Source organism: Amphiura filiformis, chromosome 16, assembly GCF_039555335.1.
Source record: "Amphiura filiformis chromosome 16, Afil_fr2py, whole genome shotgun sequence".
NCBI classification, from domain to species: domain Eukaryota; kingdom Metazoa; phylum Echinodermata; class Ophiuroidea; order Amphilepidida; family Amphiuridae; genus Amphiura; species Amphiura filiformis.
This window is the reverse complement of record NC_092643.1, coordinates 44,155,199-44,175,905: the sequence shown is the minus strand read 5'-3', so window position 1 is coordinate 44,175,905 and position 20,707 is coordinate 44,155,199. Positions and strand designations below refer to the sequence as shown.

Sequence of the window (20,707 nt, the reverse complement as noted above, 5' to 3'; positions counted from 1 at the left end):
TTTTCATGGAATCAGCATGAAAAATGCATTAAATTGAGTACAAACAAGCCCAGTTTTGGTTCAGTGGTTCTTCAGATAGCTCATGAGATTTTCAGAAAATATCTAAAAACATGAACTTTCAATGGGAAACCTATGGTCAGCATGCCAAGCGTGAGTGAGTATGCCCAGGTGGCATTAACTATCGATTTGTAGTGGTAGTTAGCACTGGTTTGACCGGCGTTACACTGACCTTGTTAGTAAACAACTCATTGGCCCTTAAATAGATTTACTGTGACATTTTAATGCGACAAACAGCCACATATTCCAAGGAGTCAAAAATGCATTAGGTCAAGCTGCATTCATTCAAGTGTAATATCTTAGTTCAAGAAATAAGCTATAGAATATAATAACATTATATTCCAACTCAAGTGTCCTTCGTTTTATGAGACTAAGAGCACGTACATAGAGGAATGTAAATTGACCGAAATTTGATTGTATCAAGACTCGAAGGTGTTTAAAAAAACTAAAATGATGAGAAAGTAAGTGTTGAGTAGGGTGATGAAAATCAACATGACCTCAATATTGTTACTACGAGACTTTAAAAATCTAACACGGTCTTTACCAGGAGGTGGGTTACTGTTATCTTTAATTTGGAAAAGGTATTCGTATTACCTCAGGCAGGGTTATCATTAACTGCAGACCATCAAGTCTATGAGCAGTCGTCGTCATGTTCTGGATAATCATAAATTATAAACTTGGAGAACAAGTACCCGATTCCGTTAATAGCACCTGATCCTTAATGCGTATGAACGAAGGATATCTATCTATTACCCAATGTATATTTCACACTGCACATATACCAAATATTAGGTAGTACATCGATCGGGCAATGTGTACTATCCTAATTCTGTAGTACGGATAGCAAAAGATAGAGGCAAAAGACCTAATTTCGTCTTACCGTTCACAGAATTACCACAAATTAAAAATTTAGAGCACAAGACATTTGATCTTATCAAGCAATGGGTCACCATAAACTATAAACTTCGAATACAAGACCTCGAAATCTATTTTCATTTCACTATGTGCTGGAAACTAATAGCCATAAACTTGAACTTAAGAGTCATCATCAACCATCAAAAATCAACGTAGTCATTCTAGTATGCTATTAACAATTAATGTGATCGTTAGGCATATGCACATAGCGTATTATTGTCTCACCAAGGCTTAGAACAATAGTAGGCTATTATTATACATTTCATCTTAATATATACATTGTTATTTCAATTAGTGTATAAAATTCTTCCAAGACAAATGGTTTGCGGAAACGGTTCGGCTTCCTAATTTTCACATCCCATTAACACGCTTTTAAGCTTAACCTAACTGTTCATTGTTACCATTCGATTTAATGTATTTAATATCATAGCTTTTAATGGATATTTCATGACTTAACTATTAAAAATCATAGTCATTTAGCATATGGTTTGCAACATCAACATATGTCGCTTCCCTGGTAAAATCTTTGCATGTATACCAACATGGAGAAATTCACACGGGATACCCAATCTGGATTGATATACATCAATGGGTTGTGGCACTTCAATGGTATGTACATACATGATATTGCGGCGTACCGTATTACTGCATTGCCTGGTGAATGCGTAAGCAACGCACTAAAAGCGCGACACTTGTTTTCATCGTTGCATGTACCTTGCATGAAGTGCGTTTATGCGCCAGAGTTGGCTTCAAATATTGCAATTCTTGCGCTAGTGCTTCGTGAAATATGACGACGTACTATCCCATTGATCTGAATTTATGTTGCAGTTCCGCATTGATCTGGATTCAGTATCTCGTGTAGATGGCGCCATGATTAATAGGCTCATAAACAGTGATTTTAAGAAGAGTATATCATATTAGCATTAATCAATTATGACACCCGCATCCGTTTTATGTATTAAAGAAATCAGTAATCATTAATAGATATGGCATAGGAAATCACGTGTGTGTAGAGACTTGAATCAAAATAGTTTCTTGATCTCTTTTCCTATTATCTATTTGTGTTGAGTTCCTTTATTGTGAATTATACATATTTTGTATTCCATATTTATGATTAATATCTGATAAGCTTACCGTTCCATTAACATTCCAGTCATTTGTGTCTAAGTTTCTCTGCTTCTTCTTTTTCTGTTTATTTACTGTAAAGTGTTGATTTTCTATCCTTTTGTATACAGTGCTAGTGCTATTGTAATAGAGGCTCTTGTCAGGATAAAAACTCATGTACATTTTCACTGTAACCAATTTGGCAATTGCATTGCATTGAACCATAGATGTCAAAGAAATTCTGATCACTCGCGTCTGTAAGATTAGTATCTTTGAAAAGAGCGGTATTGTATTCAGTCTATGATTGCAGACATACACAGGTGATGAGTGCAACCTGCTTGTAGTGCAGGGCGATCTATTCAAAACCTAGGATTCATATGAGACTTGATCCACATATTTGCATCACATACGTCGTACTGATTGAATGACCTTGAACCCGAATTGTATTAATCTATTGCTATAGTTAATCCGATTATTACGTCACTTCGACAGCAAAGGAGATGGATTACCCTCCGAGCTATCTATTGCGCAATAAGTCTATTACCTTGCGGGAAGGAATTTAGGTACAAACTGACATCCGGTAGAGAAACCCAAACCTAGGATTCGTATGAGAGTGGATCCACATATTTGCATCACATTCGTGGTACTGATTGAATGACCTTGAACCTGACTCTCCAGCTGTGGTGTGTAAATCCCTGTGCATTAGAATTGCATACAAGCCATTGTGTGCTAATTATTGCGGTTATCCACAAGGGAAACAGGTTTTTGCTATATCATTTAAACACAGACTCTATTAGAATCTGATTTAAACGAGACATCAGACTATTTCACACGGTAAATGCAAAAAAAAGTATGCGTTACAGTTTTCCATTAAAAAATCAGAATGATGTCGAAAAAAGACGCTGCACCGTTACATTGTAAACAAGCGGCTACAGGACGACAGGTAACCTCGGTATCTTCTTGTCAATCTAACCCTAACCCTAACCCTTCCCTAACCCTAACCCCCAATCGACAGGATAGCGGTCAACGGATTACTGGTTTACTTCTTACTGCGTGACAACAATAGGTTACCTGTCGCCATGTAGCTGCTTCTCATTGTTATATGATGCCGATATCTAAATAATAGTACCAGTAAAGATCAATGAATCTCACTACAAAGTTTTATCGACAGGGTACCTATTATCATAAACGTTTCTGACGCTTTTCCAGTATAAAAAATGGTGCGAAATAAAAAATTATGAATACCAGTTGCTGGTATCAAACAGTGTGTTTAATTTGAAATGATCCAGGTGTACGTAATCATAAATGTATTTATTCGAATAATACAGGTGTTACGTGTATTACGAATGGTACATTATGCAAAAGTTAGCCATATGTATGCAAATTAGGGAGGAGCAAAGTCGTAAAAATAAACGTTAACAAATGTTTTAAAGAGCAAGATACCAATATAAAATATCTATATACAATAAATTATCATTGGAAAAGGAATTTTTACATAACTAGAATCATTTTATAACGCTGTGCGTTAAAATTTAATTTCAGCGTTCAGTGATGCGTACAATATATCACCATATTGTACAATGCACGTTGTTAGTGTATAGGATGTTCACGCGTTTAAACCTCAACCTTATTCCATCAAGGTAACCAAGATTTGACGAAAAATTACGTAACGTCTGATTATTAAATTATGTGCAGCTAGGTTGCAACTTCTTACTCCTCAGTGCGTACTGAGCGACGAGAGATTGGCGTTTGACCAATATGTTAGCCCGATTTCTCCAACGTAACAAAAGACGTCCTACCTCATTGGCTAGAAACCAATCGCTCGTCGCTTTAAACGGGCGGAAGCACACAGTAAGGCGTAAGATTGTGCAATTTCCAAATAACCTGATTCTATACGTAATATATGATACATTTACAATTGTTAAACTAATGGCTCTATATGTAGTGCCATCGGGGCGACCCCGATAGGTACAGATGGGTCTTTTTACCATACCCTCATAAAGTGTAGTGTTATTATTTTTTTTTGTAAATGAAAACGCCAGTACTATGTAAATGTTCATACTTATACTCGAAACAGGGTACTATAAAATAAAAAGACCCATCGGTACCTATCGGACACCGATAGCACAATAGGACCAATTTAAACACGATGCCTAATATTACTTACCACATCAATGATTTGCGATATAGACAATCCGACGAAGACTTTGAGCGGAGACGTGTCATTCAGCACTGGTCGTACAGATTTGTTATAAAACTGGGTTAAGTTTTGTAGGAGTCTTTCTTCATCAATTGAACCCATGCATTCTGAAACGACAAAATAGGACAATAGATTTAACGTAAATTATAAGTTAAACTTAAACAAACTGATGGTCAAATCTTTCTAGATTGATTTTGCTCATTGTCTTATATTCTGTTTACGTTGTCAGGTCTAGTGTATGGTCATTTGGTCATTTTGTTATTTCCGTGTTTTTTGTAGCTAAAGTGATACTTTTCCAGTCAGAATGAAGGAGATTTGGAGAACGCCAAAGTGCATCATCTTTCCCAAAAAGGGAATTAGTTTGAAGTTGCCGATTGTATTATGATATAACATGATAATGAATATAATAGGATATTATTCTGTCAGATATGCTATGATATAATAAAGATATGATATGATGTGTGATGTGATGAGACATGTAATGATGTGATATGATATGTTATGATATACTGTAAAAATAATGCACTGTAATTTTACTGAAATTGCTGGCACTAAAGTTTCCATAAATGTTCAGTAAATTAATCTTTGGAAATACTAAAATTTTTGTCAGAATATGAACCCTATTTCTTTCTTTTACAGAGGTTTTCTCGGGACAGTTTCGTCAACTTTTTGACCGGAAATCTACGTATGTAAAATTACAGTACATAATATATAACATTACACATTGTATGATATCATATCATATCATTTGATTTGATATATGATATGATATATTATGATATGATATGATATGATATGATATGATATGATATGATATATTATGATATGATATGATACGATATGATATGATATGATATGATATGATATGATATGATATGATAATGCACGACGTTATGATATGATAAACAATTATATGATAAGATAAAATAATGGTTGTATTGAATTCAATTAATGAAAATAATACATTTCAAATACATTTTGCAAACCGTCATAAGAACATTTAAACAGTACATATTTCATTCGGCAGGAAAGGTATGATACTACATGACACTAATTCCCATCACAGACTATATGCCATTCATCCATCCATTCAACCATCCATCCTTCCACTGTAATAACCTTTACAGAAATAGCATAGAGACTCGCAAAAGCAAATATTTGGCCTGCGAAAACTAGCCTACTATTTCTTAAGCAAATAGACATTTTAAATTGAATACTTTGCAATAATATTATTTCTTATTCAACGAGAATGTTGCGAGAGAGGTGTATACCCGTTTATTATCACCCCCTATATTAATTTCACACGTATGCTCACAACTTACATTTAAAAGCAAAAATGTTTTGGTCACAGTCGAGCAATGCAATACATCGTCTCCATTTGATAAAAAAGAATGGTATAAAAAAGCAGTTTGACTAATTGAAAGCTTTAGTCTCAGGTACACTTATACATCTGCCGTTTTATTACACAGTTAGCTGTTCCACTTCTGACGGCTAATACCGAGTATTGAACTTTAATACTAGATTTTATGGCGGGCATTTTGGTGCTAATTTATTTTGGAAGCAGCGCTGAATACCTGTAACGGAAAAAAAACTGAGGACGAATATAGGAATGCCTCGGGTACAATTCACCATTTTCTAAATGTACTCTCTCACTTACATAGACTAGTTCGATACCCGTTAATTCAATATTTTTGAAAGGCATTCGTATGAGTAGTTGATGCCGGTTTCAGTTTTTCTCTCTCTCTAATCTACCCGCTCGTAATCATCGGGTGTCATATCTACGTAGGTAGCCCGTAAATTGCTTGACCTGAACAATTCTAGTAATTATGTTTAGTAAGATCCATATCTTAGTTGAAAATTAAAAACAAATTTCAGCTGATTTGAATACAAATGAGAAAACATGTTACAGTATAATAATCCTAGCTTATTTGGATAAATATGAATATCAAATTAAGACGATACAGAGATAATAATCTGCGATTTTGATATCATATTGCAAAGTGTTAAGAGGTTTACCCTCTCGTTGTGATTACATTTCGCGCGCTTTTTTTAAAACAAAATGTTTAACAAAATTAAACGTTTGAAAGTATATATTTTTGGATTTAAATTGACGTGTAGGCAATTACCATTTTTATCATTATTATATCGGTTCAGCAGTTCTTGAGACAGATCTCAACAAGAAAAAACATCTAGATTGGGTTTAGTTAATCAAGCACAGTAAATCCGTTGCTTGTATGCAAGTAATTTCTTAAGGTCATAGTGAGTAGTACGCTAGGAAGTGGTAAAACATCTGTACTGCCTTCAGCCTTCCCTTCTGATTGCACATGGGTGTAAACAAAAATAAGAAGGCTTCTGATGAGTGTGAAGTATCAGGTCCACGGGGTATACATTAAACTATGACTACTTAATCGCCAGACGTGCCATTGCAATGTTGGTTGACACTAAGTAACATATTTGGGGCAAATAACACGATTGGTGGTTAGAAATTTTTTCCCGTATTTTACGGTGAGATTACCTTTTTTTGTTGTCTAAAAATAAAATCTAGGGCACATACGAGTTATAGCAATATCATGCAAACATTGCTCAGCTTTGGATGTATTATATTATTTCTTAAAAAGTCAGGTGCTTCGGGAACTGATCTAAAAGCAGTCAAAATACAGGGCATGTGACTTTTTAAAAAACATTTTGTAGGTAGCTTCCGAAATGCCTGGAAAGCCTGTTCTATTGTATTCGTAAACACCTGCATACACAAATATGAGTGTATGTAAATACATCTGAAACAGGATCTTAAGAATGTCTTTACACGAGGTTGTTTTTCTATATAACTACCTGTAATTCAGGCTACAAAATGACGTGTGTAATAATATATTATTTCATTCCATGTCATAAGTACCAGTTTTATAATGGAACTTTAATTACGCTAGAAAATAGCTTCTAGGAAATTGCTTTTAGTGAAATGGAACATGAGAAAATGATCGGTTCGCAAATATAGCACGCATACATTTTCATAACTCATTTCTTCTCTTCAACACATCGACATTTTTTCCATATTAAGAAAGGCAACAAACGTCAAGAGAAACAGAGGCCTTGGCCCTGTCTCCTGCACGTCTTTCTTTCGTGATCAATTTTAGAATCGATCGCATTTTGAATAAGGTAATATACCTTATATAAGAAGTCGGGGAGCTCAGGACTTTCTCTGAATTTACAATAGTATTAAAAGTACGACATAATAACCAAATATGACAATCGGGCATTAATATTTTAGTACGACACCTAGCATATATCTTTAGTGAATGCAAAAAAGGAGCAAGTTGAACTATATCGCAATTTTTATATGCCCTAATACGGACAGGCAGGTTTTTTGTGTGTGAGTATCAAGTTTCAAGTGTTCAAGATTCTATTGCCATATATCAGCCATTTGACGACGAGGAAATAGAAGTAGACATATACTATTGAATACTAGCTCTTACTTCAACTTAACAGGCAATGCCATGAACTGTCAACACGAATTATTCTGATAGATTATCATTTATTAGGATCATATCATTTAAAAAAGATATTATTAGACATTTATGAATATTGCGTATATTAAACCAAGTTAATTTGACGCGTCGTTGGAACAGATGCTGTCAAACCGATTTTGATCATTTTAAAATTATGAGACAAATGAAAACTTAATTGGAGCAGGGTAAAAGCGGAGTGCAATGCCCTACTTATTAATACTTTGTATTCAGATTGTTCGCGGCATTGATTTATACTAAATGTGTGCATGAATCCGTTAATGCGCGGGATTTACTTGTTTCTGGGATTCCTCAAATAAAAAGAATGCTTATATGCGTAGGTGTTTATCGGCAAACGAGGATACACACATGCTATTTTATTTAAACCGTGTCGTCCTCGGTTCAAGGATGTCTACAAATGTTGTGATGTACCCTGAGTAATTTTATTTGATCATTTAATTTGTTTACATTAAAACTATTTCATGAGAGAGGGGAATTCCCTTTCCTGTAATCACAACAACAAAGTCAGTCAGATCTATTATTATCTTGGGAATTCTCAGATTAAAACAATATGATCATTGTATTGCATCATATGAAAAACCCTGTTGCGAAATGAGAATATAAGAGAATAAGCTGTTAATAGAACTGCTGAGATTTTCCAGGTTTACTAGTTTGGTATAAATGACAGAAGCAAGATATTTCCGTGGCAGATTTATGAGAGTGTAACCTATAACATTGTATAACTAACAAAAGTGTTCGCGAAGAAGGTCACTTGCAAACTCTGAACCTGTCAATTGTTTTGCGAAGCTAAACTACTACTTTTACGCCAGAACGAAGGAGATCTAGAGCACGCCAAAGTGCTTCATCTTTCCCAAAAAGGGAATTAGTTTTAAGTTAAAAATGTATTTTAAAACTATTGTTTTTTCTTTCTTCGACTTGCCGAAGTCTGGTTTGTGAAAGGACACGTCTGTCAATGAAAGTGGAATAGAGTGAATTGTAACTGTTCCCGGAAGCTATGATTGATTGGTGCAAGTAACATAATTTTGGAAATTGTCATCTGTGCAAAGATCTTGTTCGCAAAGGATATGTTGAAGTCAACAGTGAACTTCGCTAGATAAGTAGAAACAGGATATACATCAGTCGTCCGGAATATTGGGTGCACTATAACTTTGATCCATATCAGAAGCTGATAATATTGAATTGTTTTAAGATTTGTGATTTGTGTTATTTATTATGTACACGCATAAAAGAACAACTTTTGTTAACTTATACAAACAGTGTGTTTTGTTGTGCATTCTGAAGTGATCTTGGGAAAAAGGCGTTTTGGGTCTTTACCCATAACAATTCCATAATTGTATCTGTAATGCGAGATACGTTTTTTTATCGTACGTTTAGATTTATACCTTCCTCAGTTTCCAGGTAAAATGCCATATTTATACACATACACACAAAAAATGGCGGAAAATGTCCTCGGTATGTCGATGGAGATATATTTGCTCTATGTATACCAGGTTCGCGTATGAGTGTTTGTGCATTCATTTGTTTGGCTTTGTTATAATTGTGTTAGTTTCCGTCTGTGAGTGTGTTTCCTCTCTCTGAAGTATTTATTTTTATTTGTATAAGATCTTATATATTAATACGTCGTTATAGTTTTCACACATCAATCTTTCGCCTAAAACAGAATGTAATATCCGTAAGTTTTCTCAACGGCAACACTAATTCCATGTCACCCGTTTCATCCTGGATTAGTTCAATCCCAGGCGACTGTCTTTATATACTGTGAGAATTAGCGCCGTATTAAAGTAAATACCCTACATCCGTGATAATTCTGTGCGTGTTTCCACGCCATCAGTTGGCATTCGATTCTCCCCAAAGCAGTTTTCTATAGCAAACTAGAAAATGAGAGAGAAATACGGTGCGAAGTATCATTAATAATAATCTCTACACTGTGAAATATATCCATGAACTGGACCGCCTTTGGGCAGTACGACAGGCGGGCTTCATCGTCAAGTTTCCTCTATATTTCAATCTAAATTCATACTTGACGCGACAAGCGATTGTTTTTAACCAATACAAGTGATCTGACCATTTCATGCAACAAAGTACAACCACACTCATTGGTTAATAATCCATCGCTCATCACGAGGTTTCAGTTTCAGCCTGTTCACGGACGCTCTGTAGCATGGACATTCACTTGAAATGGCGGCAAGAGCCTTTACGAAATACTTACCCTGTGTGTTCTGTTATCACAAAAGATAGTTAAGAGGACAGTTACGCTATCGATTAGAATCGTGCTTTCAATTTCAATTTGAAAACAACTAGTGATCAATCACTCTTAAGTACATTAGTGACGTGTGTTTACCCTTCTTCGTAGTACAAGAATTTATCAGATATAATTGAAGAGATAAAAGTCTCTCGCACATCAAAATTAAAAGATGAGTTAGATTCCATGTGCAAATTCGCCTTTTTTCCAAAACAAGTGTTTATAATTAAATGAACGTGTTTTTGAAAGTGCTGATTAGTAACATCGTTAATTATGGATGTATAAATTTACATATTAAAGGAGCACAGGAAGAATAATTGAAAAGATACGACGACGCTTACACTTTGATAAGCCACTGCATACTTCTACTTTAAGTGATTAAAAACTAGAAACACCATTCTGCACCGTAGTAAGGCGTTGGACTTTGAGAGGCTCTTAGTAGATTTAAGTAGATTAACGCTGAGTAGATCAACACTTAGAAGAACCAGAATGGTCGACTGCAGATCCGTCGGATAACGCTTTTTCAATGGGAAATGAACTTTGCTGCTTGGATGATGTCACGTAGAACACAATAATCATGACGAGAGAAGGTGAAATAATTACATCATCGCAAATGAAAACAACCAAAAAACCAAAACAAAAACAAAAAACAATCACTTTAAAACATTTTCTTGAACTTATGTTTCATGAAAAAAGGCTACATTTATTTGTATCGACAGACTGGACAAGTTAATGGACTGGTATCTAAAGTATTGCTTATACCAGTAGCACTATATATATTAACTTCAACACAATTTAGATCGGTCCTTTGAGGCTCAGAAGAAAAATGTTCTGTATTAAATCTTGTTTTCCTCCCAATTACATGTGATGACGAGCTGTGTATAATCAGTGTTCACGCAACTGACGAGAATTCAAAGCGACATGCGATATATTATATTTTTGATTATACATATATACGTTCAATCCAAAATTTTGAATGCCGGCGGCATGAAAAGTTATCGAAAATTTAGCCCCTTCAGGATTTGTGATATAATTGTGTTTATCCGATACTATGTGACCTTTTCATAGAGCTCTATGTGATAATTTTACAATTCGTCTGCGCCTTGTCGGGTCATTTTTCAAGCAATTCCAATCAGAGAAATCCCATATCCTTTACAATTGGATTACACGGCATCCAGAGGCTTACTTCTAAATTATACTTGCATATCATACGTATTTCAATACAGGCCATGGGCCAGAATATTTCAGTCGACTACTCCTTTCTTTTCTTTAATATGCTTCTGTTGAACATAGGAGTTAATGCCACTATTCAATGATGGATTATGCAAACTTAAAACTAAAGCAGTTCAATGTATTTTATAAGCTTCTAACATACCAAAACATCTTCAGTGACAAGCACCAACTAAAGACAGTTTTTGCCACACATGTTTCGTCACAGGTAATAATAGTTGACATTTTTTGCTGAATATTTTAAACAAGCTAAATTGTGTTATGATTTCGACACTATTGAGTTAACTTATAGTCAGACTTGGTAGTGAATTCATTCGTCCTATCTGTAGAGTGTCATGTACAGACCATGCGGTGTCATGTGTAACTCCCAAAGATAATGACAAGATCTTATTCAACATCACGTCTATCCAGTATGCCTAACGAAAGGCCACGGGTAGTTTGTAGCAGTGTAAAGTACGCACTTTCAATCGAGACATGTCTTTGGCTGGCTCTTATGTTTATTTAGAATTTTATACAAAATAAATGAAACACGTTGGACAGAATTGAACAAATAGAGCGAAGATGAAGATAAATGATAAACTTTTATGGGGGAGAATACCGTGGTTGCTTACTTTAGAGGTAATCTGTGTTATGAGTTGGAAAATTAAAATTGTACAGTGTTTACATTGAAAACTCGGTGGAGCAACGGGCTTCAATTTCAAAGTACGTGAGATGTGTATTATAGACAATTTAAGGAATGGATCATATGGATAATTCCCAATTGCCATTTACAAGAATGTAATCTTAAACTTAAAGTTCTGGTAATTTATACAGCCTTTATTTCTTATGCAGGGAATACGTAGGGCTCAAAGTAAAATTCTGTATTGCTTTTAATCACGTATTTCTTGTTAAGTTAAATGGTGGTCTTTAATGACTCTTTGTTGTATTGAAAGAAAATATGAGAGAAAGCAGTCTTCACGATTAAACTCTTATCCATCATCAAGAAAACTTAACATTTTTGAATAACATGTTATATATTCTGCTATTATTGTAAAAAATATTTCCATTCAAACAACCAATATGTTTGAGAAACACAATCTATGTAGCGGAATAAGCCCAATCGGCATTGTAACTTCCGGTTTTTGAGAGCAGTTTTGGGACATTTTGACCTCTGACATATCGGGGAAATTGCTATAATTATTACCAATTAATTTATTAATATCATCATTTAAAATATTTAAATAATTAATTTATATATAAAAGGGTTTTTTTGGGGGGGGTTGTTTTCATTCTAAAAACATTTTAGACTATATTTTCCCAATAGGTCAGAGGGCAAAGTGTCCCAAAATTGCAAAAACTGCCCCACAATGCATTGCAAACTTCCAATGCCGATTTGGCTTATTGCATTGCAAATACTTGCTAAAGCAAAAGTGAAAAGTTTGTATCCTGAATCAGCTAAGAGGTATGCCGAACTTGTCTGATAACATCCACATGATGCCATCAGACGTGCAAAATTATACCTTACAAATATGATTTAAGCAGTTGTGTTTTTTACTGAGTCTTATAAGATCCGGCAGTTTGATATCATAAAGGCAATACTAACAGCAAAACATTTCAAGTATGTTCACATAAAATGTCCAGGAAGAAATTTGAATTAGATATGGCAACCTGGTCTCCTAGTGAGCATAGTATGAATATACTGCATAGCTTGGTTTATTTGTAACTTAGTTCAACAAAAAGGGTGCAAAGTCGCCGCGATATTTATATGAAAATAAAAGATGATTGGGCAAAGTCAATAGAAAATAAAGAAAGTGTTAGATTTATTTGCAAAGAAATATTGATTTTAAATGGCCGAAATGGACGTTTGGCCTTCTGTAATATTGTATTACCTTACTTTATAACACGCAATTTGAAAATGTGCGCTAGGAAGAGTCTAAAAATTTATTTTTGGATTGGTGATGGTTATTTTGTTTGAACAAGTTTCATAAAACATCGACGTCCCGGCCATTACCAAGACTTACAGCACTGTGATTACCAAATAGATTCAATCGCTGTTAAAATTGGGCTATTCTGGTTGAAATCCATACACCCCTATGGAAGACATGACCTTAGTCTTCCACAAAGGGAGTGCGAATTTCAAATGGGATTACCTGAATGGGGGACTCCATTTTGAAATCTTCACCCCCTGTGAACGAGATTAAGGTCATGTCTTCCATAGGGGGGTGTATGGATTTTAACTGGAACAGCCTATTGCACCGTAATCAAGTATCCCGTCTCGTGGAATGGTACAGGAGTTGAAGGAAGAATGTGCAAATAGTAATTGGCAGACGATAGGTATTTCCCGCCGAATGTTGTATACTACACATTTGGAGTCTATATAAGGTATTAATGACAACAGAATTCCAAACAAGACACACCCCTTCTCATTACAAATCCAATCAACTGTTTTGGACCCTGGATATTCGAATAGACAATTAAGAGCCTGTAGGCTTGGGAGTTTTGTTTTCGTGATCAGAAATTCAAAATTAAATATCACTATTTATAGCAATAATATATATATGCGCAGAGAGGTATCTTCTAAGGGATTAAATCAAAACTCGACCGCAGGTTCTGTGCGGTTTCCGGTGGATAAAAGATACATCCTGTAAGGAGTACAGGTTAAAACCACTAATGGCCTGGGCGATGCATGGAAAAACGACGATGAACTGTTTGCTTGTGTGGCATCTGAAAAGACTGTTTTAAAATCACCGAAATATGTATTTTTATACTTAATATTATTATATTATATTATATTGATGTTACATAGCCAAGAAAGTATATTTTGGGGTTTGATGCTTCAAAATGGTATATTTTCTCTTATTATATGACATTTTGGTTGTAATATTACCAAAATTCATCCGCACGGCATTGGTTTTTAGTAACTTTCAGCTTCGAGGGCGCACAAAGCCAATTTTAAGGTGTTTACGGTTCATTACGCTAAACAAGAAAAGCCCCAAGTCAACCTATGTTGATCACGTGGCATCTAAATTATCTACTTTCACCTGATATTGGCGGCGTTTAACTGTGAGAGTTCTGAATATGAGAAAATTTCGCCCGAAATTAGCCATTTTCCCATTGAAAACCGTGTAATAGATAATTTGTAGTATTTAACCTAATGGAGCAATCTAAACATGGACTCAAAATCAGTATCCATATGAGACTAAATCCAGATCAATGCGAACTTGGGACTGTCTACTGTCTAAGTTCATGCAATAACAACGCGAATATTGCAATAGCGCGTACACGCACGTCATGCAACGCATAACCGAAACGAGATTTGCGCATTACAGTTACAAGACGCAATAAAAGACGCGTTTCCTCACGCGATGCAGTATCGCGGTACGCCTGTGTAGACACAATGTAAGCCACATAAGTATCACGTTGATGCATATTAATTCGAATCTGCTATCTCATGCATACTTCCCCAATATCATCAGTCGAATCTGCAAACTTTACTTTAGGTCCACCAGGGAATTATCCAGGACAATTTGAACTTGTTTGCCTTCCTTAATTATAATCAATCCTTTCATATATACGGAGATGATTTCTTAATGCTTCTATATACATACAATGTTTAGAGAAATGTAATTTCTTTTAAAATAATTATTCATGCTTTCTTTACTCCCAGTTTAATGACCCGAGTTTACAAAAAATAACCTGTCAGAGAGACAGTTTGCTCTGTGTTAAGGGAAGGGTATGAACGTTTGGACAGTATTTATTGTGGGACATTAGAGCATCAGACATATCGAATTGCATTCTGAATACGAAGAATGTCCTTCTGATATCAAATAATTTTGATTTTTGAAATTCGCAATGTAATACACATTTTATGGCAAATCATTAAAATTGATATTTTCGATATTTAACAGTACTCGAAGTAAACTATATAAATCTGATGATTTATATTTGAAGTGTATGTAGGTGGGATGAAAAGCGACGATCAATTGAAAATTTTGACCTTTCGTATTGAAGATATGGATTTTTGTCCCAAAACACCAAAAAAATAGGTCTTTTTGGGAAAAAATCCATATCTTCAATATTAAAGGTCAAAATTTCCAATTGATCGTCGGCTTTTCCTCCCAGATACATACACTTTAAGACTATATCATTTAATTTATAAAATTTACTTCGAGGACTGTTATATCTCAAAAATGTGAAAAATATCAATTTTTAATAATTTGTCATAAAATTCGTATTGTATCGTGAATTTCATAAAATGAAAATTATTTGATATCAGAAAGACATTCTGCGTATTCAGAATACAATTCGATAGGTCTGATGTGCTCTCATGTTCCACAAAAAATACTCTCGAAACGCTCAAAACGCTCATTCCAGTTCCCTTAAGGTACAACTTAGATATGGACAAAATGTATTGTTAGGTTGATATCTAGGGTTGCTTATTTTTTACACTGTACCCACATCTTAAAATATATGTTAGAATGTCTTTTTGTCCATATATTACTTTTCCTTTAAAACAATATTATATTTTGCATCAAATATGCTGATTATTGCGCTATACAAAAAGCGCACACACTTCTTTGAACTTAAAAGAAACATAATCTTCCTTCATGGACAATTTTGCTTATATAAATCATAATGAATAACGGTATACTGCGTGTATAGCCTCGTCATATTACCGAATTGTAATATATGTTACATCTTTAACTTACGAAAATGTCAATATTTTTGCTAACAAATGCGTCTACAGCTTACAATATACAACATGGTCTTCCCATCACGTTATGGCCTTTCAAGTAGTATGTACGCTTCAATACATTCTGTTTAAGCTAAGTTCCGTATGTTTTATCGAACTCCGTGTTGTACGATGACAAGCTTACAATGTATTTTTTTTTGCTGCATAGGGACAAAGTTCACCACAAGATGTCTGTTTTGAGACATTTTGTTCTGCAAGGTATTGACGTCTTCTTTGTAAGCTTAAAATCGTGCAAGCTATTATAAAGCAACCCACGTGTTAATTTTATTCAATTTAAATTCATTACAAGGTCCTTATTAGCACTTCATCAAACAATTGGTTAAATAAATGAAGTTATTTTGACGCCCTTATCAAATTTAAACATATAATTCCCTTAAGCAGAAGGTTTATGACGCGCACACTATCGACAAGCATATACGGAATGCCCTAACTAGAGGTCAATAGAGACAAGCGAGTGGGAATATAACATGTTCAACGAAAGGAAAGACTTAATAGATGTGTAAAAGCTGAAGTAGAATTTGCTTGCAGCAGGTTTAAACTCTACAAGTAGAGGTGTGTTAACCTTGTCTTTCATTGTGTAACCTAGCAAGAGAAGCTGTCAAGAATATCAACTTTATAGATTCAATCGATATTTAACAAATTTTACCATTTACCTATGTTGAAGTATCGTTTAGATACTATTTTTATAGCTTTCTTTACAAGAAATATTATAGAACAGTTGTATCCAATGGCAAGATACAACTGTTCTATGATATTTCTTGTAAAGAAAGCTATGAAATTTTGAATACCCTCTCATATCCATTGCTAATTTATAAATACTGTGCAGCTTTTCTTTGGTTTCAACTATAACAGAAGCATGCTGTTGATTACATTGATAGAGATGGAAAACCAGAAGGAAGAAGAAAATCAAAATAATATTGGTTTTGGTAGAATTATATATCTGATAGAATCAAATACCCTATTGTTTTTATCAAGATCAATAGAGAAAAGGGAGGGAGAATATAATTGTTTAATAAAGAATAGATTTAATAGATATGTATAAACTGAAGTAGATACTTTGTATGTTGAATTATCATAGAGATATCATTTTATAGCTTTCTAGAACAGTTATATCCAGTAGCAAGTAGCATACGGTTTTAAACACCACACGGTATAAAATGTTTAATGCCCTCTTATATTGCAAATAATTTATAAATTTGCTTACATGTATACATTTTTTTTCTAAAATGAGTTTGAAGGGTGGTACACAATTGACCAAAGTCATTTGATAATTTATCGCATCGTTTAATCTTATGAGATGAAAACCAGAAGGCAGAAGTGAATAAAATGGTTTCCGAAACATTCTGGTATACTTATATATGAAAAAACTAGGTAAAACACAATGTTTCTCCTATGGAACACTACACAAATTTTCTCCTATGAAACACCTCAAACTTGCCAATCTGTACATTGATGTCCTTCTAAGAGAACAAAGACAGTATTTGCTTTGTCAATTAATAATTACATGTTACTTTGCAATCACACCGATTTTATAGGCACGTTGTCTTAACTAAATATTGGGATCTAATTGCAGAAAATCCGTGACCGAGCAGATACATGGTAAAAATATCAGAAGCAACGGCTAATTCCCTTAAAAATCGCATTGTATTGCAATAAGCAGAAAACACTGGTTTACAATGGTTTACGACCAATTTTTCGGTAAATTTTTCCCAGATAGGACAAAGTGTCTTAAAAATGCTGCTACGCCATTTATTGTTATTTTTACTTTGGGTAGCAGATCCGTTTTAACCATAACCATTTGCCTTCCTGAGTCCCTAGTGCAACGGGTGTATTAGCTATTTAATTTATATTAATGACACAGGTTTTACAATACGAGCGTAGAATATACTATAAATCATTTATTATATATTTTATTCTACACATGTCAACTTGTCAAGGTATGAAAAGATAGTCTATGCTTTGAATGCAAGATATGCTTTAAAAAGATAAATAGTATTGGGAGGGCGAGTTAGCGCAGCGGTAGTTCCCTCGCTTTGCACCACTGAGGTCCCGGGTTCACGCCCCGGCGCGGCCCAAGGACTCATGTGCATTTGGTTTATCCCGATCCATGCTCGCTCTCGCAGGTTTTCTCCGGGATCTCCGGTTTCCTCCTGCTTTCAAAATCGGTGATTAGTTGGTTCGTTATCAAAAACTTCCTTCACCCAATGGAATTTGGGGAGCTGCAGAAAATGGGTGGATGTTACAATCTAAGTGCGGATAGGTTTGCGCCGGGTTCGGCTGCAACTAGCCTAGTTGATGCGATCTGATTGTGATGATTCACCACGCAGCGAAATTACAGCGCTTTGAATCCTCTGGAAATAGCGCTATCTAAATTCCGAAATTTATTATTTATTTATTTATTTATTTATTTATTTATTTATTTATTTATTTAATTTAATTTAATTTAATTTATTTTATTATTTTATTTATTTTATTTATTTATTGATTTTATTTATTATTTTATTTATTTATTTATTTATTTATTTATTTATTTATTTATTTATTTATTTATTTATTTATTTATTTTATTTATTTATTTATTTCATTTCATTTATTTTATTTATTTATTTATTTATTATCACAAAGCTACTGACATGACCGTTTTGGGCCAATATGTATGTCTGAAAAAAAAAACACCCGAAAATAAAAGCAAACTCGTTATGATGGTGATCGAGATATACAAGCAGGCATAATTATGAACTAGATACTTTGAAAGCGATTTAAAATATCATAAAACTTCGAAGTAAATTGTACTTTTCTCACATAAGTCTGTCTGATTATTAAACGTCTTCGCAGTATTATTGAATTCGATTTAATGCAACCAATCAACTTAATGAGCACTCCCGTCTAACCTCTTTTACGAAATCGACTGATGATGCAATTCTCCTTAAGCCCCATCCATTTGTGCATCCATGTAAACAACAAACTACTATCCGATGTAGTTTCGTTTTAAGATTAACATTAATGTTAAGAGAGACATTAAGAAGAGAATAAATAATGGCGTCTAGAGAGACTAACCTCCTACCCGCGGGAATTGAGTACAAACGACATTTGTCAAAATTTGAAGAACAACAAAATGTCACAGAACAGGTTGCAAATTTATTATTTTGTTAGTGTATATTTTAAATGAATTTGTAAAATATTATTTCTACGAAAACAAATATTACGTAATGACGATGACGTAATAACTAAATTGCTAAACTAATACTTTCGTTAAAATAACTCTCGTTAACTGTTACATGTACGGAAGGAAATGATCTTCGTATACAATTCATTAATATGATGGCCCTTTCCCGTCGACCCCATGGTCTGACTGCCAATACAATTTACGTGATGTGAAGTACAGATAATTCAACCTCAAGATAGCCTCGAGGCAGACACTCCTTAAATGTAGATCCATTAAATGCACAAATTCGCTCGATTTAAGTTATAAAATCGGAACGTTCATCACAGCAGCTTCATCTATATATCTGCAGTTGATTTCTTATGACAGTACGTTGCTCTTACTTATAATAGAAGGAAATGATGAGAGTGCCATTTTTACAAAGAAAATAATATTATATGATTCAATTACATATAAACGAGATGCGATTACCCATGGGTAATATCAGCTATATTAAGTGATTCTAAAATCCTGAAATGTTTGTTACTAAATGATAAGAAAATCTGGAACACATGTCTGCTGAATATTTATATCAATCGGATTTTGAAAGAACAATTTACCCGACGGATTTGCTCATCTTAAAGTGTAAAGTATTTACGTACAACTTAAACTAGCTGCATATTAACACAGATAGATATCTACCGGATAACCGCAATTAAAGATTCTCTAATAGACTATTTACTATTTTGATCAGTAATTGATTATATTTGTTCTTTTTTCATTCGGAGCATTACTTTTGGTGCTCCTGTAAGTCTTGACAAATGTAAGAAAGATAAAAGACAATACATATACAACATACACACATTTATCATAGCGTTTAGTATTCATGTTACTCCAGATGACACAGCCATAGCCGTGAATTTCTATATGTGAATATTCATATGTCTGGAAAAATCTAAAAATGCCCAGAGGTTGCCTTCTGTATATTACCAACTATATAATTTCATCAATTCTAATGATACTAAAATAAATTAAAGAATCATAATCCCGTCTAACCTCTTTTACGGAATCGACTGATGATGCAATTCTCCTTAAGCCCCATCCATTTGTGCATCCATGTAAACAAACTACTATCCGATGTAGTTTCGTTTTAAGATTAACATTAATGTTAAGAGATACATTAAGAAGAAAATAAATAACGGCGTCTGGAAAGACTAACCTCCTACCCGCGGGAATTGAGCAGAGACGAAATTTGTCAAAATTTGAAGAACAACAAAATGTCACAGAACAATTTGCCAATTTATTATTTTTTTAGTATATTTTAAATGAATTTGTAAAATATTTTTCCACGAAAACAAATATTACGTCATGATTTTGACGTAATAACTCTTGCTTAACTAATATTTTAGAGTCTCGTTAACTGTTACATGTACAGAAGGAAAGGATCTTCGTATACAATTCATTAATATGATGGCCCTTTCCCGTCGACCCCGTGGTCTGACTGCCAATACAATTTACGTGATGTGAAGTACAGATAATTCAACCTCAAGATAGCCTCGAGGCA

At 34.2% G+C, this 20,707-nt stretch overlaps 1 protein-coding gene across 3 annotated transcripts in view; it reads right to left on the bottom strand.

The window, feature by feature from the left end:
• Positions 1-20,707, bottom strand: part of LOC140136047 (neuronal acetylcholine receptor subunit beta-4-like) — a 134,357-nt gene that overhangs the window by 75,624 nt on the left and 38,026 nt on the right. For all 3 annotated transcript variants that reach the window (XM_072157748.1, XM_072157749.1, XM_072157750.1), the window contains one exon: positions 4,244-4,383. In XM_072157748.1, the coding sequence (XP_072013849.1) occupies positions 4,244-4,383 (140 nt within the window). The remainder of the gene's footprint in view (positions 1-4,243; positions 4,384-20,707) is intronic.